The 27,131-nt window shown below is 41.2% G+C and overlaps 1 protein-coding gene across 1 annotated transcript in view; it reads right to left on the reverse strand.

The window, feature by feature from the left end:
• Nucleotides 1–268: 268 nt before the first annotated feature.
• Sept2 (septin 2) overlaps nucleotides 269–27,131 on the reverse strand; it is a 28,410-nt gene continuing 1,547 nt past the window's right edge. Inside the window, exons 2-13 of the mRNA XM_013033658.1 lie at nucleotides 21,806–21,837; nucleotides 19,974–20,094; nucleotides 15,155–15,241; nucleotides 14,277–14,400; nucleotides 13,391–13,525; nucleotides 13,120–13,237; nucleotides 7,964–8,065; nucleotides 7,234–7,379; nucleotides 7,031–7,114; nucleotides 4,711–4,768; nucleotides 3,154–3,273; nucleotides 269–926 (exon numbers count right to left, since the gene is read on the reverse strand). Of these exons, the coding sequence (XP_012889112.1) occupies nucleotides 3,172–3,273; nucleotides 4,711–4,768; nucleotides 7,031–7,114; nucleotides 7,234–7,379; nucleotides 7,964–8,065; nucleotides 13,120–13,237; nucleotides 13,391–13,525; nucleotides 14,277–14,400; nucleotides 15,155–15,241; nucleotides 19,974–20,094; nucleotides 21,806–21,814 (1,086 nt within the window). The 5' untranslated portion in view covers nucleotides 21,815–21,837 and the 3' untranslated portion in view covers nucleotides 269–926; nucleotides 3,154–3,171. The remainder of the gene's footprint in view (nucleotides 927–3,153; nucleotides 3,274–4,710; nucleotides 4,769–7,030; nucleotides 7,115–7,233; nucleotides 7,380–7,963; nucleotides 8,066–13,119; nucleotides 13,238–13,390; nucleotides 13,526–14,276; nucleotides 14,401–15,154; nucleotides 15,242–19,973; nucleotides 20,095–21,805; nucleotides 21,838–27,131) is intronic.

The raw sequence follows: 27,131 nt of genomic DNA on the forward strand, positions 1-27,131 counted from the left end.
AGGCAGTGACAGATTCATGCCTTACACTTCTGAGACAGATCTTTTACAATTGCAGTTACAGACTGTACATTAAAGTGCAGCATAAAATATTAAAAGACTGGTTCTAAAAATATATCATCTCCTATAACTTAGGAAATAATTTAGTTGAGTAAAAACAGTTCGCGGACTGTGTGTGGAGTCTGATTGCAGTGTGAGACCAGAGCTCACGGCTGCTCCGCGCGGTATAACCAGCATCAGAGGAGGATACCATAGAAAGTTGCGTGAATTCTCTGCACGAATGGTTTTTAAGTGATCTAGCATCAGAATACAGAGCTCTTAAAATTCACAACTAAAAGCCTGGTAAGCAAACACATGTCTCATTAGACACTTCAGTTCTACTTGGTAAACAGGTAAGTAAATGTGCAGGAGAAATAACAGTATTGAATTATAGCAGCAAAACTGGTCTTAGGTGTTGTGCACAATATAAAACCAAGGACAATTTAGAGTCTCCACAGAGTAAGATTTAGTAAGAAGAAAATGGCCTGGCACCAAGACTACATATTCTTCTCTCTGTCAGAGTACATGCCTATCATGCAGGAACATTTTGGATTAAATCTCAGTCTTCTAGATATAAATTGAAAGTAGTCACCAATGATTAGCTAGGCCAGCTAACATAAAGAAATTCAGTATTAGCTACACACAATGAGTGATTCTTAGAAATGAGTTATAGTAACACTGGTGATTAGTTAAGGAGGAAGAAAGTAAATACAGAGTGTAACAGCAATGAAATATAAGTGTTAAAAGCACTTCATACAAAAATACATCAAAAGTTGGTTAAAAAAGTCAGATGCAGGCACTTAAATTTGTAGAGGCACCCTGCCAAGGGACCCAGCGAAGACACAGCGGTGGCACTCATTTGGAATCGCTCATTTTATCCAAGAGTGTTTCTGGAATAACCAAACAAAACAATTTAAATGGAAGTCATGCAACATTTGTTGTCAAAAGTACTATGTTCTGCATAACAAAGGGCATGAATTGAGCAAAAGGTTGGATTTCTGTGACTAGTTAACTAAATCAAATGCCATTTACGAGGCTCTTGGTTACTACAAGTACTATAAAACTGAACAGTATACAAAAATAAAAATTAACTATGTACCCCAAGTAATAATTTTCCAAATTCCATAAAGCTTCAAAAAGACAACAGCAAGAGCATGGTGCTGGTGGCACATACCTGTAATCCTAGCTACTCAGGAGGCTGAGATCTGAAGATTACAACTGAAAGACAGCCCGGACAGGAAGGTCCATGAGACACTGATCTCCAGTCCACCAAACAGCCAGAAATGGAGCTGCGGCTCAAGTGGTAGAGGGCTAGCCTTGAGCAAAAAAGCTCAGGGACAGTGCCCAGGCCCCAAGTGCAAGCCCCAGGACACGAGGACGGATGGATGGACACACGCGCACACACATACGTGCCCCCCCCCCCCCCCCGAGCAAGATCTGTGATGAGGGAGGTCTACCTTTCCCTCTTGTTCAAATGAACCTTGTTCAGGAGCTGCGTCTTTTCAAGTCTGGTTAAGCATAACCCATTTCTGTAGCCTCCCCATCCATCACTAGAGATAAGACTGAAGGCAAAAAAAGCATTTTTGACTCTTGTAGCACCAGAAATGCGGACTAACCACACAGCTTCTGGACTTCTCAGTTGCTAGGGAAGTACTAGGGTTTGAACTCAGGGCCTTAACATTTCCTAGCCAAGCAGTGTTATTACTTGAATCCTAACGGCAGCCTTTTTTTGGCTGTATTTTTGGCTAAGATCTGGCAGGTTAGCCAGAGGCTGGCCTCATACTGCAGTCCCCTGATCTTGGCCTCTTGAGTTGCTGGGATTACAGGCATGAGCTACTTACTGGGGTTCTCTCCCTTTGGGACTCTTCCAAGGTTCCCATGTGATGCTGAAATGAAATCAACATGGACCAGGTAGGGCTAAATGGACATTCCCTTTTTACTATTAAACAGTATATCAGAGTTTGTTTTTTTTTTCCCCCCTTGTCGGTCTTGGGGCTTGAACTCTGGGCCTGGGGACTATCCCTGAGCTCTTCAGCTCAAGGCGAGCGCTCTACTGTTTGAGCTATGGTTTTCTAGTGGTTAATTGGAGATAAGAGTCTCATGGACTTTTCTGCCCGGGCTGGCTTTAAGCCGTAATCCTGAGATCTCAGCCTCCTCAGTAGCTAGGATTACAGAAGTGAGCCACCAGCGCCCCACTATACATCAGAGTTTTAAAAAGTCTTTTTACCTATACAGCTATATAACAAATACCTTCCTGAGTAAGCTGTACCAGGGCAAGGGTGCTATTTTGGTAAACATGATTAGTTCTGAGTTCCTGGTTCTCCAGGTTCCTTTCAAGCAGGTAGGCCAGGGCATACCAAGTCAGAAATCTATGTAATTCACTAATTACCACTTGTTGTAGCAGAGCTACCCAGAGGCCTGGAAGTCAGTGGTCTACACAGCAAGGTGATTCTGATACATTAATCTGGAATTATTTATCTTTGTGGCATATTGACGTCTGATTAATTAACAAAAGCTGTTTTAAAAACCTCTCTTCATAGGTAATTTCAACATTAACAAATTTTCATCTGTATGGCTAAAGAAAGTATTTAAATTTTTTCTTCTAAAACTTTTCTTCTGACATTGGTTTCTTTAGTCTCATTTTCTCATGGAAACCTTGGATAGTAAGTATGGAAGGGATTGGGCTCCTTAGCTCCTATATGTAAGCTAACAAAGAACAAACATCCGGGCTGGGAATGTGGCTTAGTGGTAGAATGCTTCCCTAGCATACATGAAGCCCTGGGTTCGATTCCTCAGTCCCACATACACAGAAAAAGTTTGAAGTGGTGCTGTGGCTCAAGTGGTAGCGTGTTAGCCTTGAGCATAAAAAGAAGCTCAAGGACAGTGCCCAGGCCCTGGGTTTAAGCCCCAGGATTAAATATCTTTGCTAGACAGTAGGTGGCAGTGGAGAGTGGGCTTCTCATTTCTCTCTCTCATTTAAAGCTAGTGATGTGGCTAATGACAGAGTTTCTGGTCAAAAACAGGAGACATAATAAAGCTTAAGGCAAAGGAGCCTGTCTGATTCTAGGCAAGCTGATCATGAGATTCCTAGAGCTAGCAGTCAGCTCCTTGGCTTACCAACACACAAGGATCGCCTCACACGTGATGCCCCAGGGCCCCGCTGTCACTGTCACCACCCTGCATCTGCATCTGCATCTGCGCCTGCATCCTGGCAATCATTTCCTGCATGCGGCGGAGCTGTGGACACAGTACACATGCAGTCAAACATCAAGTCCATAGTTGTCTCTGAACATCACTTACGAATGTTCTGTGTTTTCTCAAACAAATCAACATGTTAAAATGCAAAGTACTTTAAGAAACCAACAAAAATGACCAGTAGCTCATTGATATAAACAATTGATATAAACAATTCAAATAAGACAAAAGAATTACCAATAAACAGAAGGAATAACTGAAGAAAAATAAAGACAATGAGATATTCTCTTTAGCCTAAAAGGCAATAAAGAGAAGGATGTCATCCAGTAGAGAATAGGAATGAGACAGATTTTCTGGAAGACAATGAAATCAATGTTTTCCCACCATGATCCTCACCAGTTTTCATCACGATGGTACCCAAGTAAGGATTACAAAATGCTTACACAATTTTTCTTCAGGTAACTGAGGTTTTAATACTTAAACATTCCATTTAAGCTACATTTAGCTGATCAGGCCAAAGAAGGGAGTTTTTGTTTAAAAAAAAAGTGGGTCCACTGTGATCTTATTACCAGACTCTCTAGCAGGCATGAAAGCATGTCTGTTCTATTTTAGATAGTAACTTGGGTGAGCCCTTTTCTCATTTGTTTGTAAGACCTCCTTGTTTTCCCATGCTTATTTCTTAAAAACAAAACAAAACCCAATTACTTTATCAAGTGCTCACCTAGGAAAGCTCAATAAATACAACTGCTGGGACATTGTAGTTGCATTAAATTTAGAGATTTAGAAGTCTGTGATCCTTGTATGGACTCTTGTCACATACAAGTATGCCTGATCTATCATCATCGTCATCACTTTTTTGTTGGTCGTGAGGCTTGAACTCTGGGCCTGGGCGCTGTCCCTCAGCTCTTCAGCCCAAGGCTAGCACTCTACTACTTGAGCCTCAGCACTACTAATGGTTTTTTAGTGATTAATAATTAGAGATAAAGAGTCTCATAGACTTTTTTGCCTGGGCTGGCTTTGAACCGCAGTCCTCAGATCTCAGCCTCCTGATTATAGTTAGGATTACAGGCGTGAGCCACAGGCATCCAGCTTATCATGAGATCTTTTTATAGTGGAGTTTAATCATTTCTTTCCTGTTGTAAGTTCTACATATTTCTTCTCAAATTTTGATAATAATGTAAGGGGTAGTTTCATTGTATTTTCCAGTTGGTTACTGTCTACCTATGGGAGAAATGATCTTTGGACCTTTTATAAAAATCACGTTACTAAATTCAGTTTCGAAGTTTCCAAGCTAAATTGTTACTGGAGATTAAATGAGAAAAAACATGTACACATGCACACTATTACAGTATAGACACATACACAACTTTGAAAACATTAGAAAAAAATCAGGGGGGGGGGAACCCTGCAATAAGCTAATTACAAACAGTTTTAGAAACCAAATGGCTTTAGTCATAAAAACAGTCCTTTTGTACTTACCTCAGCCTCCTTTTCCAGCAAGATCTGGTCCTTATTCATGTCCTCATTCTCCACTTTCCTGAAATTACAATTGCAATGTGGTAAGTAATTTCTAACTATAGATAACCAAATAAAAATTTTCTTAAAATTCACAGAAACATCTATTTAAAATTATATATTTGTCATTTTTCTAATTAAAGACATGATAAACAAGAGAACAGGATGAGGGGCTGGGAAGGTGGCTCATTGGTAGAGTGCTTGCCTTGCAGGCATGAGGCTCTGGGTTTGATCCTCAGTATCACATAAGCAGAAAAAGATGGAAGGTGCTGTGACTCAAGTGGCAGAGTGCTCACCTTGAGCTGAAGAGCCGAGGGACAGCGCCCAAGCCCAGAGTTCAGGCCCCACGACTGGCAAAAGAGAGAGAGAGAGAGAGGGAGGGAGGGGGGGGGAGAGGGGCGGAAAGAGAGACAGAGAAAAAGAGAGTGGGGGGAAGGATGAAGAAAAAGGACAAATATGGAATGGTAAGTGGTTGTTTTACACTAGGATGAGTGTCTTTACTGAAAAACAGCGAGTCTGGCCTGAAGAGAGCTCTTGATCTGACTGAAGTGACTTTCAAACAGATAACTCGTCACATTTGAAGGAGAGAGCCCAGCACAAGAGGCTGGAGAAAGCTCCTTAAGCACACAGACAACACTGGCTCTTCGGGCATGAGGATTCATCGACCTTTTTACTTCTACAACCTATCAGTTTACCATAAATATGACGAGCAAAACAAGTTAGAATTCAACGTGTACTTCTACTAAGTACACATATCTAGCAAGTTATCAAACTGTAATTTTTCTTTGTTTAGGGCCTCACTTGGTTTGCTTGCTCCCAGCTGACACGCTACCACTTACCTGAGCTAACCCTCCAGTCTGGTATGTGTTGCTCATTAACTGGAGATAGTTTCTTATACTTTTGTGCTAGGGCTGATTTTGAATCACCACCTGGCAGGTCTCAGCCTCCTGAATAGCTAGGATTAAGGGCATGCGCCACCAGCACTCAGAATGATTTTTTTTTTTTTTGCCGGTCGTGGGGCCTGAACTCTGGGCCTGGGCGCTGTCTCTTGGTTCTTCAGCTCAAGGCTAGCGCTCTACCACTTGAGCCACTTTTAGCTTTTTCTGCCTATGTGGTGCTGAGGAATCAAACCCAGGGCCTCATGCATGCAAGGCAAGCACTCTACCACTGAGCAACCTTCCCAGCTCCCTAAAATGACATTTTAAAACTATATATAATGAACTTCAATAATGAATGCGTATGCCACTATTCATTCACTAAGCTCTATTCTAAGCACAGATAGGATTTTATCAGGTAGAGATTGTATCACAGATCTCATATAAAAATATATTAGGGGGGGCTGGGAAGGTGGCTCAGTGGTGGAGCACTTGCCTTGCATGCATGAGGCCCTGGGTTCTATTCCCCAGCACCACATAAGCAAAAAAAAAATATATTAGGATGGCAAAAAAAGAAAAGAAAAAAAAGGTGAGGACAGCTTCAGGAGTCTGCAGAGAGCAGAGCTCATGCTCCATTGGCATTTATCATGGGCACACCACCCTTAACTACAGTTTTTCAGTCTGTTCTCATGTACACAGTGACTCTTAATTTTTTAATGTTTTTTTTTGTCGGTTGTGGGGCTTGAACTCTGGGCCTGAGTGCTGTCCCTCAGCTCTTCAGCTCAAGGCGAGCGCTCTACTACTTGAGCTACAGCGCCACTTCCGGTTTTCTGGTGGTTTACTGGAGATCAGAGTCTCACAGTCTTTCCTGCCCGGGCTGGCTTTGAACCGCGATCCTCAGATCTCAGCCTCCTGAGTAGCTAGGATTACAGGCGTGAGCCACCAGCGCCCGGCTTTTTAAGTGGTTTTTTGGTGCTCCATCTGGTGCCTGAACTCAGGGCCTGAGTGCTGTCCCTGAGCATTTGCTCAAGTCTAGCACTGTACCATTCAAGCCACAGCTCTACTTCCAGCTTTTTTTGTAGTTAATTATAGTTCAGAGTCATAAAAATTCCTGCCCTGAACTGTAATCTTGACATCTCTGCCTCCTGAGTAGCTAGAATTACAGGCAACGCCACTGGCGCCTGGCCCAGAGTGACATTTTTGAAGCACTAAAACAAGCCTCTAGCCTTTTCACCTGAGCTGTTCTTTATATACAAATGATAAAACCCTTTTTTAAGGCAAGAAAAGAAAGGTTTGGTTAGGTTAATAGCAACGCTCTTATAAAAGCCTGAGTAGGGAGTGTATTTCCTTGGTGGGCAAGACAACTAAGCTGTGTGCACAAAGGAGGGAGAAGGGAAACCTGTGACTACCTGCCACCTCTCTTGAGCCTCTCAGAACGGAAGTTTTCATAGTGAAGGTCCTGTGTCACTTCCTGGAGGTCTTGCATATGGGTGCTGAAAAAGAAGAAATTCACCAAATCGGCTGCATGAAGGCACCATGTGCGTAGGAAAAAACCTCAACTAGTTCAGAACACAGAAAACACCAATACCAAGAACCCCACTGAGTATCTTACATGAGCATTGTTCTCAGCTTCAGAAAGTCATTGTGCTCTGGGTTCTCGACCTCCACAACACCCCAAGGATAGAGGCGCCCTCTGACCTTCTTGCCTTTAGCTTCAATCAACTGGTTGGATCCAACTACAGAGAATGGGATACTGGCCTAGAAAGGAATACAAGTTAAAACAGGCTCCACACAGAAGCACCAATGCTCACCGTGAAAACAATGGTATCAACAAAGATTTAGGTCGTTGGTGTTTAGTACAAAGCTTAGTTGAGAGCTACGGACACCTACATTTCACTTGGAAGAATCAGATATTTTCTACATGAGAATAACTGGAAGTAGACCTGCAGTGTTTTTAAGTCTTAAGTGAGAACTATCTGAATATATTTAAATCAAAACACTATTGTAATTGAACCTTCCCTGGCAATCTGAGCCCTCTAGAATGTAGGAACAGAGAACAGGAATTATTATTATTTTTTTTTTTTGTCGGTCGTGGGGCTTGAACTCTGGGCCTGGGTGCTGTCCTTCAGCTCTTCAGCTCAAGGCTAGCGCTCCACCACTTGAGCTACAGTGCCACTTCTGGTTTTCTGGTGGTTTATTGGAGATAGGAGTCTCACAGTCTCTCCTGCCCGGGCTGGCTTTGAACCGTGATCCTCAGATCTCAGCATCCTGAGTAGCTTGGATTACAGGCGTGAGCCACCAGCGCCCAGCGAGAACAGGAATTATTTAGAGCCAGTTCTTACCTTGAGCAGTCTAGTCTGCTCTTTAAAATCTTCATCTTCATCTGATTCTGCATCAGGTAAATGATAGATTTTAATGCTATGTTCTTCAATTTCATCCAAAATCTGAAAAATCCAGAATCAACTTTAGCAATATATCAGAATTACCCGAATACCAGTAAAGAGTCAACTTGATTATAGTTATTTTCAAATGATTTTATAAAATACAAAAATGCCTTTGTGCTTGAATTGAGAGCTTTTCTGACTGTAAGATGGATATTAGCAATGATACCCCCACTTTCAACGTACAAGCAGTAAGACTAAGGATAAACAGAAGAACATGTGTTAAGACTAGGCTACAGAGAAAACTAATGCATACGGAGTTCCTTAACAGCAGACAAGAATGTAAGTAGAGAAAGAAACTGTACCTTAGATGGGAAAAAGAAAAAAAAGAATTCTCTTGAAAGGCATGGATGAAAGAAGTGTGTCCTGGGGCTACCAAGATATGCAGGAGGCGGCACCGTCGAAGACATCCAGGCTTTTGTTTTGTTTTTGAGATAGGGTCTTACTATGAAGTCCAGACTAGCTTCCAACTTGTGATCTTGCCTCCATCCCCCTAGTTGCAGGGATTATAAGTATAAAACACCATGCCTCACCCCAAGACTATCTTTAAGACATCTGGTTGGAAGTAAGAATACACACTGGTGTTACCTTGTGGAGAGTTATCTGGATCTAATAGCAAGTAACTAAACGTGAAATCATACAATTTAAAAAAATCTACCAACTAGGCCGAGAAGAGGTGTAGAAAGAAAACAAAACAAAAAATGACCTGGAGCTGATCTAAGCAGCTATTCATTATGGCCCCCCTCAGTGGCCACAGCGAACAGTAGGTGTTAGATGCACAAGCAGACTAGAAGTTGTTTGCTCTCACTGGAATCCACACCACCTCTCCACAGTGAGCAGGTTCAGTGCTCAAGGAACATTCAGCCTCAAGGTTGTACCATCCTGGCTCCTGGTCATAAGGACAGACCTTCTGTGTTCTCCAAACCAAACACTGTGATCCCAACATGTATGTCCAAAAGGGCCTGCCTCTCCATACCCTTTACTTTGAAGCTAACTTTATTTTTAAATAAATCTTTATTCCAGGATTGCAGGAGCAGTCTCATCCCTGGGCCCAAGTATTTCCTAAGAAATGGTCTCATCCTTGAGCAGTGTAGTTCACATGAACTACATGTGAACTTGGAATATAAAAGCAGAAGCCACAGAGATGAAAGGTGTCAAAGCAGTATCAAAATCTCCAGGGGGCAAGCAAGGCAAATAGGCAGTGAAATACACAGTGGGGAAAGCAAGAGGAGGGGAAGAATTGCTAATCATGGCAAACACAAGTGAGCAGTAGTCTGAGGACAGAACTATGGGCCATGCCCGGATCACAGCAGCAGCAGGTGGATGGTAAATTTAGGCAGAATAAAAGAGATCATGAAAAGCAGCGGCTTCTGAGTGCACGACAGGGTCTGAAAAAGGCTTATAAAAGGTCCACAGGGGCCGGGCGCTGGTGGCTCACGCCTGTAATCCTAGCTACTCAGGAGGCTGAGATCTGAGGATCGCGGTTCAAAGCCAGCCCGGGCAGGAAAGACTGTGAGACTCCTATCTCCAATAAAACACCAGAAAACCGGAAGTGGCGCTGTGGCTCAAGTGGTAGAGCGCTTGCCTTGAGCTGAAGGACAGCGCCCAGACCCAGAGTTCAAGCCCCACGACCGACAAAAAATAAATAAATAAATAAAAGGTCCACAGGGAAGATCTAGCGAGTGAGTGGTTTCAAAATTAAGTCATCTCAGACAGATATTGTAGCCTAAAGTTTTAGATTACCTCAATGAGACTGAATATAAGAATACAAAAAAGGTGATATTTCCTTAAGCCGAACAGAGTAAATAAACCTTATCAAGTATTAAAATGTCTAAGATGGGGCTGGGAAGGTGGCTCAGTAGTAAACTGCTTGCCTTGCATGCATGAGGCCTTGGGTTCGATTCCTCAGCACCACATAAGCAGAAAAAGCTGGAAGTTGGGCTGAGGCTCAAGTGGTAGAGCACTAGCCTTGAGCTGAAGAACTGAGGGACAGCGCCCAGACCCAGAGTTCAGGCCCCATGACTGACAAAAAAAAAAAGTCTAAGCTTTATTCTAAGAACCTAATTATCTCCTAAAAAGAAAAAAACAACAACAAACAAAAAATTTGGTAAGGCAATTCATATGACAAAGAAAATGGCTGACAAATACTATTAGATACAGCTTTGAAATTACCGTAACAAAAAATATACCAAGACACATGAAAATACAAAAGTGAAATAAGGAAATATCTGCAACATGATGTCTTCAGAACTGAAAGATTTACCTGCAATTAAAGCAATAAGGAAACATCAACGGCATCGTACACTAGGACACTCACCTGGATTCAATAAAATGCAAATTAAAAGATCTAATTTCTGAAAGTGGGCAAAACAAAAGTTTGGTATCCTATTCAGGATAATTTGTATGACTAGAGAGCAAAAGATGCTCTGAGAAAGTAAATTATTTCTTACAAGCTTACTTGGGAAATTTAGCCATCTTTCAAAAGTTTAATTTCCTTCATAAGAATTCATCTGATTTATTACATTGAGAGAAAACGTACCATTATATGACTTATTCAACAAAGGCCAGATGCAGTGTCACATTCTTATAATTACTCAAACCCAGCTGAGGCAAACTGTAAGACCTCCATCTATATCAGTAAAGCAGGTATAATGGAGAATGACTGACCTGCTATGTTGGTGGATGTGAGTGAGAGAACTATGGTTTGAGGCTGGCCCCTGGCAAAACAGGAGACTCTACCTAGAAAATAGCTAATTCAAAAAATGGGCAGAGTATCTAAAGTGATTAGAAGGCCTGCTTATCAAGTATGAAGCTCTTAGTTTAATCTCTCATACTAGAGGAAAAAAAATAATTCAACATTACTAAATTCCTACTCTTTGCCACATAATATTCTCAACTCTTAAACATACTTTATATATGTTAGGGAGTGCCACAAGAAGGGTACAGGAGAAGGGCTTGGGTCTAAGACCATGCAATTACCATCAGATTCAGGTATCTTGTGGGGAGAATGTTCTAGGCAGACATGACTAGCAAAACTGTGCTAATGTAGGAATTTATCTGGTCTGATAGCAAAATACAAAGTAACAGGAAATCTGGTCCAAAAGGGAACCAGAACAAAACAAAACAATAAGCCAAATATCCATCAAGAGAGAACTAGAAATATAAACTACCACATATTCATTCAATGGAATAGTGTGTCCAATAAGAGTCAAGGACGAGAGGCTGGGAAGGTGGCTCAGTGGTAGAGCGCTTGCCTTGCATGCCTGAGGCCCTGGGTTTGATTCCCCAGCACCACATAAGCAAAAAGAAAAAAAAGCTGGAAGTAGCGCTGTGGTTCAAGTGGTAGAGCGCTAGCCTTGAGCTGAAGAGCTGAGGGACAGCACCCAGGCCCAGAGTTCAGGCCCCAAGACCGGAAAAAAAAAAAAAAAAGAATCAAGGACGAAGTCTGGAGCCAGTGGCTCACGCCTGTAATTCTAGCTATTCAGAAGGCTGAGATCTGAGGATCACAGTTCAAAGTTAGCCAAGGCAGGAAAGTCCCTGAGACTCTTATCCGCAATTAGCCACCAAAAATCCTGAAGTGGAGTTATGGCTCAAGTGATAAGAGTGCTAGCTTTGAGTTCAAGCCAAAGTACTGGCATCAAATAACAACAACAACAGCAACAAAAAATGTTGCAAGCTATATGTAGTGAAGTTTAAATTTTTTTAAACCAAAAACATGATCTCATTTACTGATATTGTTACAGATAATACCCTTACAATACCTAACACTTGTTTCTGTGGGTCATTAAAAGAACTTGTTAACTGGACTTTAAAGCACAAAGTAAGAAAAAGATAAAATACTTCTTAAAAATAAAGAAGCCTGCCGGGTGCTGGTGGCTCACGCCTGTAATCCTAGCTACTCAGGAGGCTGAGATCTGAGGATCGCGGTTCAAAGCCAGGCCGGGCAGGAGAGACCGTGAGACTCCTATCTCCAACAAACCACCAGAAAACCGGAAGTGACGCTGTAGCTCAAGTGGTAGAGCGCTCGCCTTGAGCTGAAGAGCTGAGGGACAGTGCCCAGGCCCAGAGTTCAAGCCCCACAACCAAAAAAAAAAAAGCCTGCCAGGTACCAGTGGCTCATGCCTGTAATCCTAGCAACTCATCAGGAGGCTGAGATGTCTGCATCACAGAGCAAAAGCCAGCTCAGGTAGGAAAGTCCTTAGACTCTTATCTATAATTAACCAAAAAGTTGTAGAAGTAGAGCTGTGGCTCAAGTGGTAAGCCACTAGCCTTGAACAAAAAATGTCAGAAACAGCACCTGGGCCAGCACAAAAATAAAACAAAAATAGAAAAAAAGCTTTAGAGGATACACACAGGAATAGGGTAGTAAAATAAGGTACCATAGAGACAACTAGTCAGTGTCAAGTGTAGTGGGAGGTGAGGCATACCCATCCTATGGTGGGGGGTAGGGGGGGTGGGGGGGTGGAGAGCTGGGGATGACACCGTCACAACCCAGATATAGGCAACTTAAAACTCTGAAATGGATCGCTGAAGTAATAGAACTTCAGAGACAGGTCACAATTCCACATTCATGTCATGTACCTATTACTTTTGGAATCTCTTTGCACTTAACCACCCCTATTCCTTAAGCCTAATTTGTCTAAGGAGAATTTTTAAAACAAAAATATTTCCATGCAAGCAAAAGGTAAAATATCTGTAACTATTAGGCATTCTTTGAATTCCGGTGTCAAAATACGGGACAAATTCTGCAGCCCTGGGCTGGGAAGGTGGCTCAGTGGTAGAGCGCTTGCCTTGCATGTCTGAGGCCCTGGGTTCGATTCCTCAGCACCACATAAACAAAAAGAAAAAATCAGGAATTGGCGTTGTGGCTCAAGTGGTAGAGCGCTAGCCTTGAGCTGAAGAGCTGAGGGACAGTGCCCAGGCCCAGGGTTCAGGCCCCACGACCGGACCCAAAAAAGAAGAAGAAGAAAAAAAAATTCTGCAGCCCTGCCTCCCTCATCCCTGAACAGCTTGGCCTAGCCCCTCACCCCCAACAGTTTGCTCTAGCTCCCACTCACCCTTTTCTTCAGCCGCTCCCGTTCCTTCAGAGTGAGAGTATCAGCTTTTGCGATGACAGGCACAATGTTCACCTTATTGTGTATCGCTTTCATAAATGCAACATCTAAGGGCTTCAGTCTGAAAGCAATTTTTAAATTGTCACATAAAGAACAAAGAAGTCATTCATTGTTTTCCTTAAATCATCTCAGTTCTTCTATTGCAATAGGCAGTTTGTGGAAACTTGTAAAACATGCATAGAAAATTAGGCCCCATGGTAAGTAACTGACTTACCCATGTCCAAAAGGTGAAATGAAGTAGAAGCAACAATGCACCCTGTTATCAATGATATGTCGCCTGTTCAAGCCACTCTCATCATGCAGATAGCGTTCAAACTGCTCATCAATATATGAGATAATTGTCTTAAAACTGAAACACAAATGTCAACAGTAATTATAGGGTACAAAGACTGGTAGTCCCTAATTTCAGAAGGAAAACACATTTTTCTCTCCTTTCCCACTGAACATATATAATTCCTCAATCTGATAAAATGGACATTTTCTGGGAACTATGCCAAGTTAAAGAACTTTCCTCAAATGCTGGGAATGCAACTGTCAGGTGCAAGGGGTGCCGGCCTCCTGTCCAGAGGATGACACGCAGGGGGGGCACAGATCTAAGGAAGACAGGCAAGCTGCCAGCGGGACAGCACTTCAGTGACCTCGGGCAAGGAGCCTCCTGACACAGGAGAAAGGACCTTTCCAGAATCCAGTACTACAAAACCAATGCTTATGCTTATAGATCAGAACAAGAAAGGAATCTGCACAGGACGAGTGAGAGGCAATAGGCAGCTCTACGTTCTACTCGTGAAAATTATGCCAACAGTCACTTTACTTCCTCCCACAGAAGGCACATACTACTGACCATCTTGTTCAATGCCAAGGGTTCAAACTGAAGTGTTTGTAGTATTTATAGCCTATGGATGGCTGACTTTGCAATCTTAAGATCTCATTAGAGGGCTCTCAAAGACAAAATACTCTCTATAGAAGCTCTTATTTCCAAAGGCTGGTATGCAGTTAGCCCAATCTGTATCTAAGTCACTTACTAGCAGAAAGCAGCAATTGAAATATATTAGCATAAATGAACATCAATACACACAGTCCCTGGTGCTGTGGCTGCGTACCAGTCCCTGCAGTTGATGGCATCCCCGTAGCCAGGGGTATCTACGACCGTGAGGCGTAGCTTGACTCCCCGCTCTTCAATTTCAACAGTTGAAGCCTCAATCTGGACAGTTCTTTCAATTTTCTCTAAGAAAGGAACAAAAGTTAACAGCAACTGTATCTTATAATTAAGCCTCATACAAAGAGAAGACATTACCTGTTACGGATGTTTCTACAAATACTTGACCTGGAAGGTTCTCAGGAACTAGCATGGATTGTTTAAAATCACCCCAGAGTTAGTAAAAGAAATGTCAATGGTAAAATTCGTGTGCTGCTTGGGAAGTTAAAAACTGTCATATAAGCTGTGTACTGGTGGCACATTCCTGTAATTCTAGCTACTCAGGAGGCTAAGGATTGCAGTTCAAAGCCAGCCAGGGCAGGAAAGTCCATGAGACTCATCTCCAATTAACCACCAGAAAACAGGAAGTGGTGCTGTAGCTCAAGTGGTAGAGCACTAGCCTCAAAAAAAACAAATTAGGAATTCATTTAGAAATTGAATTTAAAAACACTAGTGAAAAAGTGGTCTAAGACTTTCCAGTGTTTATGGATGCTGGTGTCCTCCCTGGGAGCAGTCAGAACAAAGAGTAGTCAAAAATCTCTTTCTACAGTACTTGTCCACGCAGTCTTTTTAATGACATAAAATGTAGGAAGAAAATGACGATCGTTTGTAGATGAGAGGATAGATGCATGGGTTTGTGTCAAATGAGATCTGTAACCAGGAGGACCTCAGGTCCTGTGCTTTCCCCATGAAACTTATGTGTTTAAAGAAAACACAAACACAAACAAGACACAGAGCTATGCCATGTTATCAATTATATGCACAGCAGCATTTTTTGTTTACCTGCAGCTCCAGGTATAATCCTTTCCGGGTAGAGATCAGTCAGGAATAGACTGTTGATGAGAGTTGATTTTCCTAGACCGGATTCACCTTTAAATGAAAACAAAAGCCTTGTCATGACCTTCCCTGCATCTGTCCAATCATGGAATAATTACTTCAGGCTGGGGCTTGGGATAAGTACCTCATAAAAACAGTATGCTGTGTACTTTGTACAATGACTACGGGAGTCTTGCATGAACCACTGGCACACAGCCCCTTCTTTCTTCAGTGGTACTGGAGTTTGAACTTGGGGCTCCTGCTTGCTCTCTCTACAAGTTACCTATAGCCCTTTTTGCTTCAATTAGATAGGGTCTGAGGCTAGTCTGGGCACGCCTGAGATTATAGGCATATGCCACTCTGAAAGAGTATCTTTTTAAATTGTGGGTTGGCATCACACATCAATCCTATCTTTGCCTCTCCAGAAGCGGGGATCCAAGGTACATACCACCACATCTAGCTATCTTTATTTCTGGTATTTCAGTAAAGACTGCTTTGTTTTTAATGTAGCTACTTCAGCTTCTTAGGACTGGTTCTTGTAACTTCTGTTTTCACTTATCTATTTCCAGGTTTTCTCAATTGTATGATTACCAAAAACATAGACTGATGGCCCTGTACTTAAATGTCACTGTGGTCATTTGCTGGTTTCCATAAAACATAACTATTGTAGAAGACTCTTCACAAATATGCTCTGAACACAAAAATGTAAACAGAAATGACCAACAATACAGTGTTCTTTCAGACATAATCCTCTTATAATTAACACTTGCCAGAAAGTGGATTTTGTCACTATTTATCATTACACCAGACTCCCACAGGCCAACTACCACATGCATAAGGACATACTGTGAAGGCCATAAGACATTTCAAACAGTTTTCTATATTTTAACTATGAAGGTTAGTTACCACAGTCCAACTTGCTTTGAACAAGAATTATGCCCATTCAATCAGTCTCTTAACATCTTTCTGGACCCATTCATTTGCAGACAGGAGGAGAAACTGTAGTCAGATTCTTCAAATCATGTGGGTCATATGCTGCTCAGTTTTTAAGATAAGCGGAGTGACTCACAGGAGGGCCCTGAAGATGAGCAAGTTCCATAAAGAGGAACACATGTCCTTGCTCATCTTCTCTATCATCTCCTCTGGGTCCAGCTTCGTGGCAAGACCCTCGATCTGCTCCAACACTGCCTGTGGTCACCTCTCCTCTGTGGTGGCCACTCTGTACTGAGAACTCCTGTTCTTATTTTTATTGACATTTTTCTGTTTCTATGCTGTTTTCCTTATATACAAGGTCATTTTCCATTCTCATAAATTTTGAAATTTACTTGTAGTACTTACCTAGCTCATTTAAATAACACTCTGTCATTTAACGTGTTTAGAGTAAGCAATATTATTTCTGTATCCTTTTATTTTGAATAATTATCTTTGAAAAAACTAAATGTAAGTTTCTGTATTTATACACTTGCCATTTCCATGCTTTCTACTCCTTAATGAAGGCCAAATTTCCATTTGAAACCTCTTTCTTCCAACCTAAAGAACTTCACGTGGTACAGAACCAACAACATCCTCTAGGCTCACTCTGCTTTATCTTCATAGAAGGAACCAGTGAAGAACACAGAGTCTAGGCTGACGGCTGTTTCCAAGCTCCCTTGAAGAACAAACGATTCTTAATGCATCTCATTTTGGATCCTCCATAAGCAATGATTTCCTTTCTTGTTCTGGTTACTTTTCTGACTACTGATCTGTGCCTATCACCAGTCTGATTATGTGCCTTTGTTATGCTTTTCTCTGCTGTATTCTGCTTAGCTTGTTTCATTACTGGCTTGGGCCAATTTGTTGTAATGCGCCTTGTAATGTTTTGAAAAAAAATTTTGGTATTAAAAAATATTTGTCTTGGGGCTGGGAAGGTGGCTCAGTGGTAGAGCGCTTGCCTTGCATGACTGAGGCCCTGGGTTTGATTCCCCAGCACCACATAAGCAAAAAGAAAAAAGCTGGAAGTGGCGCTGTGGCTCAAGTGGTAGAGCACCAGCCTTGAGCTGAAGAGCTGAGGGACAGCGCCCAGGCCCAGAGTTCAGGCCCCACGACCGGACCCCCCCCCCAAAAAAAATATATTTGTCTTGTTGGACAACACTTGAAGACCTGTCCATTTATCATTTTCACATTTCTTTTCCTCTTCCTCGTGCCATTTTCTATATATAAAACTAGTTATCTGGGGGCTGGTGGCTCACACCTGTCATCTTAATAGCTACTCAGGAGGCTGAGATCAGAGGACCAAGGTTCAAAGCCAGCACAGGCAGGAAAGTCCGTGAGACATTCTTATCTCCACTAAACCAAGAGAAAACTGGAAGTGGCACTGTAGCTCAAGTGGTAGAGCGCTTGTCTTGAGCTGGAGAGTGCAGGGACAGCACCCAGGCCCAGAGTTCAAGCCCAACGACAGACACCCCCCCCCCAAAAAAAAAGATTGGTTAAAATATACCATAAGCTAATGAGGCTAAAATGTATTCTTCATTGAGCTATTTCCATTTTGTGCTTTAACTACTTCTATTACTCTTTCCTTTATAGTATATAATCTGTTGTTAAGACTACCTTGAATTTTTCATTTCAGAGGTTACTAATTTATCTCTTGAGGTTTCATCTGGTTCTTTTGCACATCTGTAGATAATTTCATTGTAGTCATGGTTTCAAATATAGAGCATACTTTCAGAGTTTTAAATGCTTTCATTTAAATCATAGTTTTTGTCTGTCACTTCTCCCATCTTTGACATTTTCTCGTGATTATGCAGAGTATTTCTTTTCTTCTTTGATATTCAATAGTATCTCTTTTGGCTGGATGCTGGATATTGTTAATGCTACACTGAGAATGCCTGGATACTAACAGTCTTTCCTTTTCTTTTGACACATAGTCCTAGCTCTTTTTTTTTTTTGGGGGGGGGGTCAGTCATGGGGCTTGAACTCTGGGCTTGGGTGAGCTGTTCCTCAGCTCTTCAGCTCAATGCAAGCACTACCACTTGAGCCACAGCGCCACTTCCTGTTTTCTGGTGGTTAACTGGAGATAAGAATCTCACGGAGTTACATGCTCAGGCTGGCTCTGAACTGTGATCCTCAGAACTCAGCCTCCTGAGTAGCTAGGATTACAGGCTTGAGCACCTGGCTACTGCTAGCTCTTTTGAAAATGTTTCAAAACAAGAGAACAGTGCATTTCAAGACTAAGGCTGGCCTCAAATGCACAATCCTCCTGCCTTACCCTCCTCTGGCACTGAGACTTACAGAAGTATGCCACTATACCTAGCTAATCTTTGATATATAACTTTACAAATTATGTTAAGGAAAGCTTACAATAATCTATCTAGATTAGATCTACTCCCAAACAAGAATACTTTCACTCTCCTAAGTGCGCTGGGTGTTCAAAAGTTTTCTCTGGTTGTCTGAAGCTACCCAGCTCTGTGTAATGTCCAGTCACGTTGACATTCACTTTTCTTTCATAAGGATTCCATAATTTCCTACATTTGAAGTCCATTAATTATGAACCCTAAGAAATAATAATTTGTCTTTATCATTCATGCCCATCCTAAGCTTTACCAATGCCCACTTCATTATTTTCTGACAATTATGCCACTGCCAAGAATGAAATAAAATGTGACAATGTTAACAGAATAGTTCATCATTACCTTTTGTGTGGATATGCTGAAATTACACCCAGACTCACACCCACACACATGATATAACAAAAATATTCCAAGGGACTATTCAATGGACTTTAAGAAATATGTTTGGGGCAATCATATAATAAGGAGTTACTTGTTTAAAATATACCCATCATTATGATTTTAGAAGTTAATTTTTGTCTGTGTATGCCAGTCCCGGGGGCTTGAACTCAGGGGCTTAGGCACTATGCTTGGGCTGTTTTGCTCTAGGTTGGTGCTGTACAACTTGACTCACAGCCTTTTTTGGGTGGAGGTGTTAATTAGAGCTAAAGGTCTCAGGGACTTTCTTGCCCGGGCTTGGCTTTAACTATGATTCTCAGATCTCAGCTTCCTGAGTAGCTAGGATTACAGCTGTGAGCCACCAGCGACTGGTTAGGAGATAAATTTTTAAGTGACAATTCAATACAATTCTAAGCTAACATAGGGACATTATCTGTTAATACGTAACAATTACTGGACAACATAAACACCTCTCACAGATTTTGGGGGTGAGAAATACAAGAATGTCAAAAGGTAGTTCTAACTCAGGGTGGCAGTCACACTGGGGAAGCATGCCTAAGACTGGAGGACATTTGTGAAGTGTGTTATACACACAGGAACTAAGCAGGCCAAAGTTCTTTGCTTTACAGACTTCCTTATGAAGACCCTAGCAGCTGGCTTCCCTGAGTGATTCAACAGAAGATGGAAACCATACCATGTCTTAAATCCTGTCCTGGAAATCACACCGTTTCCGCAACGTCTCACTCACGTTATTTAGACTATGTCAGTGTACAAGGGGACTACCAGGTACGTGAACACGAAAAGGTCATTTGGAGACTAGCTGCCACAATGAAAAAGCCCTTTGTTACATACAAAGGGGGACACCATAGAAATGGTATTGAGCAAAAGGTTTTAAAGACTACATATATTTTTAAATTCTCAAGAAGTTTTAAAGACTACATATAGTTTTAAGTTCCCAAGATGATCTGGCCACACAAAGGAATTTTTCCCTCTCATATTATGGGTCACACTACTATATTCCACAGGTTGGGAAAGAAGGGACACCTATTTAATAAAATTGAGGATATAAATTGGTTTCTTACCAACCACCATCAGTGTGAATTCAAAACCTTTTTTCACTGATTTTCGGTGAACTTGATTGGGAAGATTTGCAAATCCAACATAGCCAGGAGTTTCTGGATTTATAAACTGAGCTGGTTGTTGCTAAAATAAGATAAAAAGGGGGGGAAAAGAGCTAAAAGGCACACTGATCACTTGAAGATATAATCAGATCTGTGACAAATTAAAAAAAATTGCATCAATCAACATTTCCAAAAAGTTACTTCTACCAGAGAATTTACAATATTCACTTGATAGCATTAAAAAAAACAGGAATTCTAATCAAATTCCTTAGCTATGTACTGGCCTAAAACTCAACATTTTGTTACTCAATATTATTTAACAGTTAACAACACACAAGTATAATTCATCTTAAAAATTTCAGATTTGGGTTTGAAATAAAGGAAGAAATAAGATTTAAAAAATTAAGGTTCCAAAGAAGTACCAAACCAACAGTAGTTTAATACAATAAACCTGGCTAAATAACCTCTAAGGGTTATTTCCTGGAAAGCATCCAGGAAAAAGTCATCTCTCTTGCTGTATTTGTAGCTCTGACCCACAAAGACTAAGACAATCAGGAGTGGCATGTTGAGATTCTAGCTTCAGAAACCAAGAACAAAAGAACAGAATGAGATGATCATAGCTACCCAGAGGGACACATCAGTACTTCTTGATGGAAAGACCTGATAATAGTGGAAATACATGGAGATCTGATCACTCATTAGTAAAAGCAAAATTACTGAAAATGAGAAATTTTAAGCCAATCAACTGACTTAATATTTCTGGGTGGTAAAATAATGGCTAATATTTACTTATTTGTGTTCTATACTAGGAAAAAAAGTGATTTTTAAAAAAATTTGGATAGTCTAAAAAAATAAAATACTAAGAGAAGTAACCTTGCAGTTTTAACCACAATTTTGGTTTTTTTTCAGCCTAATGTCCTTCACAACTAATTTATTTCAGAGCTCTGGGCCAATTTACCAGGGTTGAGCTAAACCAATTTATTAAGTCTAATAGCCACATTATTTAGCCTAATAGCCACATCATATAAATTACTACAATTTTATATTATTTGGTCAACTGAACATGATCTAAAAAGGTAAAGTGATTTTAATGCACTTAGAAAAAGCCTGAAAGAAGCCGGGCGCTGGTGGCTCACACCTGTAATCCTAGCTACTCAGGAGGCTGAGATCTGAGGATCACGGTCCAAAGCCAGCCAGGGCAACAAAGTCAATGAGACTCTATCTCCAATTAACCACCAGAAAACCGGAAGTGGTGCTGTGGCTCAAGCAATAGAGCACTAGCCTTGAGCTGAAGAGCTGAGGGATAGTGCTCAGGCCCAGAGTTCATGTCGGGAGACTGACAATCAATCAATCAGTTTCCGCACCAGTGGAAATAAAAAATTAAACAAAAAAAGAATGACAAGTATTTTAGAACTCTATCATCTGAGCTACGCTCAGGCCTTTATGCATAGGTTATTTTTAATGGTTTCACGTTTTTGCCAGGTTGGTCTTAGAACCTCATTTTCCTACCTATACCTCTGGCATAGTTAAATTGCAAATATGTCTGACCACTCAGCTTGTTCTTTGAGATAAGGTCTCACTAACTTTTTAGCCCAGATTTGCCTTGAACCACAATCCTGTCTATCTCTGTCTCCTAAGTATCTAGGATTATACTTATGAGCTACCACACCCAGGTACCTTATAAACTGTCTTAATGAATCAAATATTTATCACAAAAATCCTGATTGTAAATAGTCTGAAATAATAAAGCAATTGTCTTTATACTACAGATATATGATAAAGAATGATCTTACCTTAGACATTTTTCTTGATTGTTTTCCTCTATCTGTTACAACAAAACAAAACGCAGGGTATAAGGGGAGGCATAGAAATAGAGGGGCAAAGGGTGAAGAATTATAGTAATGGTACTTTGCACATAAATTACCACTTGCAAAAACTCCTACTTCTACCAGAGAATAGACAATATTCAGAAATAGGAATTCTAATGACATTTCTTAGCTATATATTGGCTAAAAAAAAAAAATCAACATTTGTTACTTGATACTGTTTAGCAAGTTAACAATATGTAAGTATAATTCATCTTAGAATTTTATTTTTATTTATTTTTTGGATCTGTCATGGGGCCACCTTCCCAGCCCCCTCATCTTAGAATTTTAAATTTAGGCTTGAAATAAAGGGAGAAAGAGGATTTTAAAAAATTAAGGTTTCAGGGCTTGGAAGGTGGCTCAGTGGTAGAGTGCTTGCCTTGCATGCATGAGGTCCTGGGTTCGATTCCTCAGCACCACATAAGCAAAAAGAAAAAAGCCGGAAGTGGTGTTGTGGCTCAAGTGGTAGAGCGCTAGTCTTGAGCTGAAGAGCTGAGGGACAGTGCCCAGGCCCAGAGTTCAGGCCCCACGACTGGACCAAAAAAAAAAAAATTAAGGATTCAGCCGGGCACGGAGGTTCACTCCTGTAATCCTAGCTATTCAGGACGCTGATATGTGAGTATCGTGGTTCAAAGCCAGCCTGGGCAGGAAAGTGAGACCCTTATCGCCAATTAGCCACCAGAAAACTGGAAGTGGCGCTGTGGCTCAAGTGGTAGAGCGCTAGCCTTGAGCTGAAGAGCTAAGGGACAGCGCCCAGGCTCAATGTTCAAAGCCCCATGACCGAACACACCCCCCCAAAAAAATTAAGGTTCCAAAATAGTAAACCAGACTATTTACAATTAGTAAATCTGGATACTATGTTGATAATGAGCTATAACTTGTGGAGGAGATGGGAGAGAAAAACTGGGTGAGAAAGACAGGATGAGATAGATGGTCCACAAAGAAATGTACTGTATGCTAAAATATAATTTTATTGTTATTAAGGTGTTGTACAGAGGGATTCCTATGTCATAAGTCAGGTAATGAGTACATTTGTTTTTTGGACAATGTCACCCCTTCCATCACTTTTTCTTTTTTAAAAAAAACTTACTCATTTTAGAGGTGATAAACGCCAGGATTTCATTTACACGTGTCAGGTAACAAGTTCATTTCCTTTCATACAGTGTCATCTGTTCCCCTATTCTCTCCCATTCCCTCCTTCCCATTTCCACTCATGAGTTGCACAGTTCACTTTCATCAGTGTCCAGTACACTCCACTACTGCACTTTTTCACCCATTTCCCTCAGATTTTGTACCCTCCTCCCACAGATATGCACATGAACACACCACGTATAAGATAAAGAATGTAGAATCATCAGAAAAAGAAAAACAAAATTAAGAAAAAAGTCTTTAGAGTTTCAGTATGTATACCATTTTATATAAAGTAGTTGGGTATTGCACCTTTCTGATTCTCTCCTAAGACTATGTTCTTTTCTTTTGGTCTCATTGTATGTGAGTACCTAGAATCCTGTGTAATTTGTCCTATCTCAGTGTTTTAGATCTAACTTTTACATATCAGGGAGAACATGTGCCATATGTCTCTCTGATCTACAAGTGTATTCTTTACCTGACTTATGTAATTGTAACCCCTCTATCACCTTTATACTAGCAATAATAAACAGACATATGCACACATACACACTTAACCCCATGAACTGGCCTGTAAAGAAATCCACATTGATATCAGCAGCTTATTTCATTTTGCTTCTCAAGTGCCTCAAATACTTCCCCAGAAGAGATTAAATACACATTATTCATCATAAAAATATATTAAAATTACAAGTCAATGAAAGTGACATACAGACCATTTCCACATTTTCAAGTAGTGCCGATGTGCAACCCTATAGACCCCCCTATAGACCTTGAAATTAGGTTTGACACTAGGCACGGGGTGTGATGTGAACTACATTTGTAAGTAAAGTGGGAGACCAAGGCATCTAGGTATCTGTGAGTTGTGACAGTACTTTAGAGACAGCGGGAGCTTTATACAAATTTTAGAACCCTGAAGCTCTTGGAAAGGAAGAAGACTTGGCTAACTTTCAGTAACAAACAAGCTCAAGGGATACAACCAAATCTGATTTCCTCTGGAACCACAGAAACTTAGTAGAAAGCTTCTTTTCATCTGCTACTTTGTCATCTTCCTGGTTTTTTCTAAACCGTAACATTTCTAACATATCATACCAAATTTAACTTTTGAATGGAAATGTTCCCAAACATGTGGGAGAAATACGATCCCCACATTGACAATGTATTTGGCCTAGTTATCCAAGGTAAATTCATGAGCTTTAAACTCCACAGCATTACAACTCATGGAAGATCGAGTTTACCATGTTGGTTTTTCTTCTCAGTGGGGCTCACTGTAAGTCCTGCCCTGGAAATCTAGAAAACCAACATTATTAGCCATAAGAATTCCCAATGGGGAAAAAAAAGACAAAGGAAAAGAATAAAGTAGCAAATATTTTTCTAAAAATAAAGAAGACCAAACTTGATACATTAACTATCTGGGCTCATGTAATAGAGGAATGAATTAAGATCTACTGAATAGAAAGAACATCTAAGATAATTTTATCAATAGAGGGGAAAAAATAATGAACCATCTCAGCAAATTAGCTGGGGGCAGCAGTGAGAACAGAAGTAAAACTTTCTAAAGAAGTTATGGATCAGATGGAATACAGAGTTCCAGTTGTGCAATCGGCTAGCACACAGTACTTACACAGATGGAATACAGACTATTATAGCAGAACCTACCTCTTGATTTTACATAAAAAGAGCTAAGAATCAGGCTGGGAAGGTGGCTCAGTGGTAGAGCGCTTGCCTAGCATGTATGAGGCCCTGGGTTCTATTTCTCAGCCCCACGTAAGCAGAAAAAGCTGGAAGTGGCACTGTGGCTCTAGTGGTAGAGCTCTAACTTGGAGCTGAAGAGCTGAGGGACAGCGCCCAGGCCGAGTTCAAGCCCCATGACTGACCAGGAAAAAAAAAAAAAAAGAGCTAAATATCTTGTTGATTATGAAAGAAAAGGAAGACAAACCTCTTAAAAAATCGTGGAGCAAGCCAGGTCACCTGTAATCGTAGCTACTCAGGAGTCTGAGATCTGAGAAGCAGAGCTCAAAACCAGCCAGGGCAGGAAAGTTCGTGAGACTCTTATCTCCAATAAACCACTCAGAAAACCTGAAGTGGCACTGTGGCTCAAGTGGTAGAGTGCTCACCTTGAGCTGAAGAGCTGAGGGACAGCACCCAGGCCCTGAGTTCAAGCCCTACAACCAACCAAATAATAACAACAACAACAACAATAATAATGTAGTGCAACTTCCATATTAAAGAGGAAAAATTCAAGCCAGATGCTGGTGGCTCACACCTGGAATCCTAGCTAGACAGGACGCTAAGATCGGAGGACTGTGATTAAAAGCCAGCCAAGACAACCAAGGGCAGAAGAGCCCCTGTGAAACTCTTATCTCTAATCACTCAAAACCCAAAAATAAAGCAGACCAAAAAATTTGAGCTGTGGCCCAAATGGTAGAGTACTAGCCTGGAAAAAATGATCTCAGGGACAGAATGTAGGCCATGAGTTCAAGTCCCACAACCGATAAAAAAAAAAACTAAATAAAAAGATTATGTAACAAACAGCAACCCAATCAAAGTAGGCAAAAATAAGAAAAAGAAACGAGAAAACAAAATCATCAACAATCCTAAATTAAGAAACAGGGCATGAAAACTCAAGAATATACATCTAATTCCTGCTGGAAAACATTAGAACCAATGCTATTTAAACTGATATAAACGAAGCAATGAAAAAGGACAAAAACTAGATGGAATTAGAACACAGTTCTATAGAACCCTAAACAGTTTAGAATTTTGCTCAACTACTTCAAGCCACTACAGAGAAAGGAAAGTGTGCTACTTTCAGTAACTAATCCAGATGGAGGAGGAAGAGTGCAGATCTCACAGCAAGAAAAGCAGGGCAAGCAAACAGCATAAACCAACCTCATTTAGGAAAGTGTATGTGAAAATTGCAAATAAAATAATAGCAACCAGGTTTTAGAAATGCACCAAAAGTGTCCATGTGTTTGCTAGACAGCATGCATGCAATCCTAGCTTCTCAGGATATCTGAGGATCACAATTTTAAAGCTGGTCCAGGAAGGAAATTTTGTCTGTGACACTCTTCCCTCTAGTTAACCACCAAAAAGTGGAAGTGGAGCTATCACTCAAGTGGAACAGTGCTAGCCTTGACCAAAAAAGCTCAGGACCACAAGGCCCTGAACGGAAGCCCCAAGACAGCACAAAAGTAGTATTAATGATAATTCTTGAATGGGAGCTACAAGAAACAAATCATTAAAAGTACTAAATCTTAGAAGCATGAACCAGTTTTCATGATCACTTGCCATATTTTTCCTTATGAAGGCAAGACTGCTCTTTTTGTTGTTTTAGGAGCAATGCAGTTAGTATTCATGATTTCCAGCTAGATAACGTCCCCATTTCTTTTTTGCTTAATTTTTTTTTTTTCCTCTTAAAGAGAAGATCTGCAGTGATCCTACCTCCACCCCCTCGGTCAGATACAATTTGTTCTTTGAGAGATAAGGTCTAACTTTTGCTCTCTGACCTGGAAGAGAGGTCCTACCTCCTCTAGCTCCCAAGTACCTGGGATAACATGCATGATCCCATGAACCAATCCTTACAAGACTTTTTTTTTTGCTGGTACTGGGGTTTGAACTCCGCCGTCGGCTGACACTGCAACACCTCAACCACCTTATTGGTTGTTGGTTATTTGAAGATAACAGTCTTAACAGATCTGTCTCAATTCTCAGATCTTGCCCTCCGGAGTAGCTAGGATTTTTGGCGTGAGTCACCAACGTCCAGCTGAACCACCTTAGAATATTAAATGTATTTGAGTACCATGATTTGAGACCCCGCCACAAGCTAGCCCGGGTAAGGAAATGAGTGAGAGTGAGGGTGATAGTTACCACACAGAGAGCACCTCATCCAGCCCCAGTGAACCACGGGTGGACACGCAAAGATCCGAACCAAAGGAGAAGCTGGGCAGTGGGAGGGTTTGGGGGAAAGCCAACCGGTTTGAACAAGTTCAAGTGCGGTCAGGACCGGCAGGGTAGAAGCTACAGACCACAAAGAGGTAAAAGGGCCTAGACTGGCATGGGGGGAGGCGGCGGCCCTGGGGTTGTCGGGGGCGGGGCCCTGGTGTGATGGGGGGAAGGGGGAGGC

The sequence above is a fragment of the Dipodomys ordii genome, unplaced genomic scaffold, assembly GCF_000151885.1.
Source record: "Dipodomys ordii isolate 6190 unplaced genomic scaffold, Dord_2.0 Scaffold174, whole genome shotgun sequence".
Taxonomy (NCBI): domain Eukaryota; kingdom Metazoa; phylum Chordata; class Mammalia; order Rodentia; family Heteromyidae; genus Dipodomys; species Dipodomys ordii.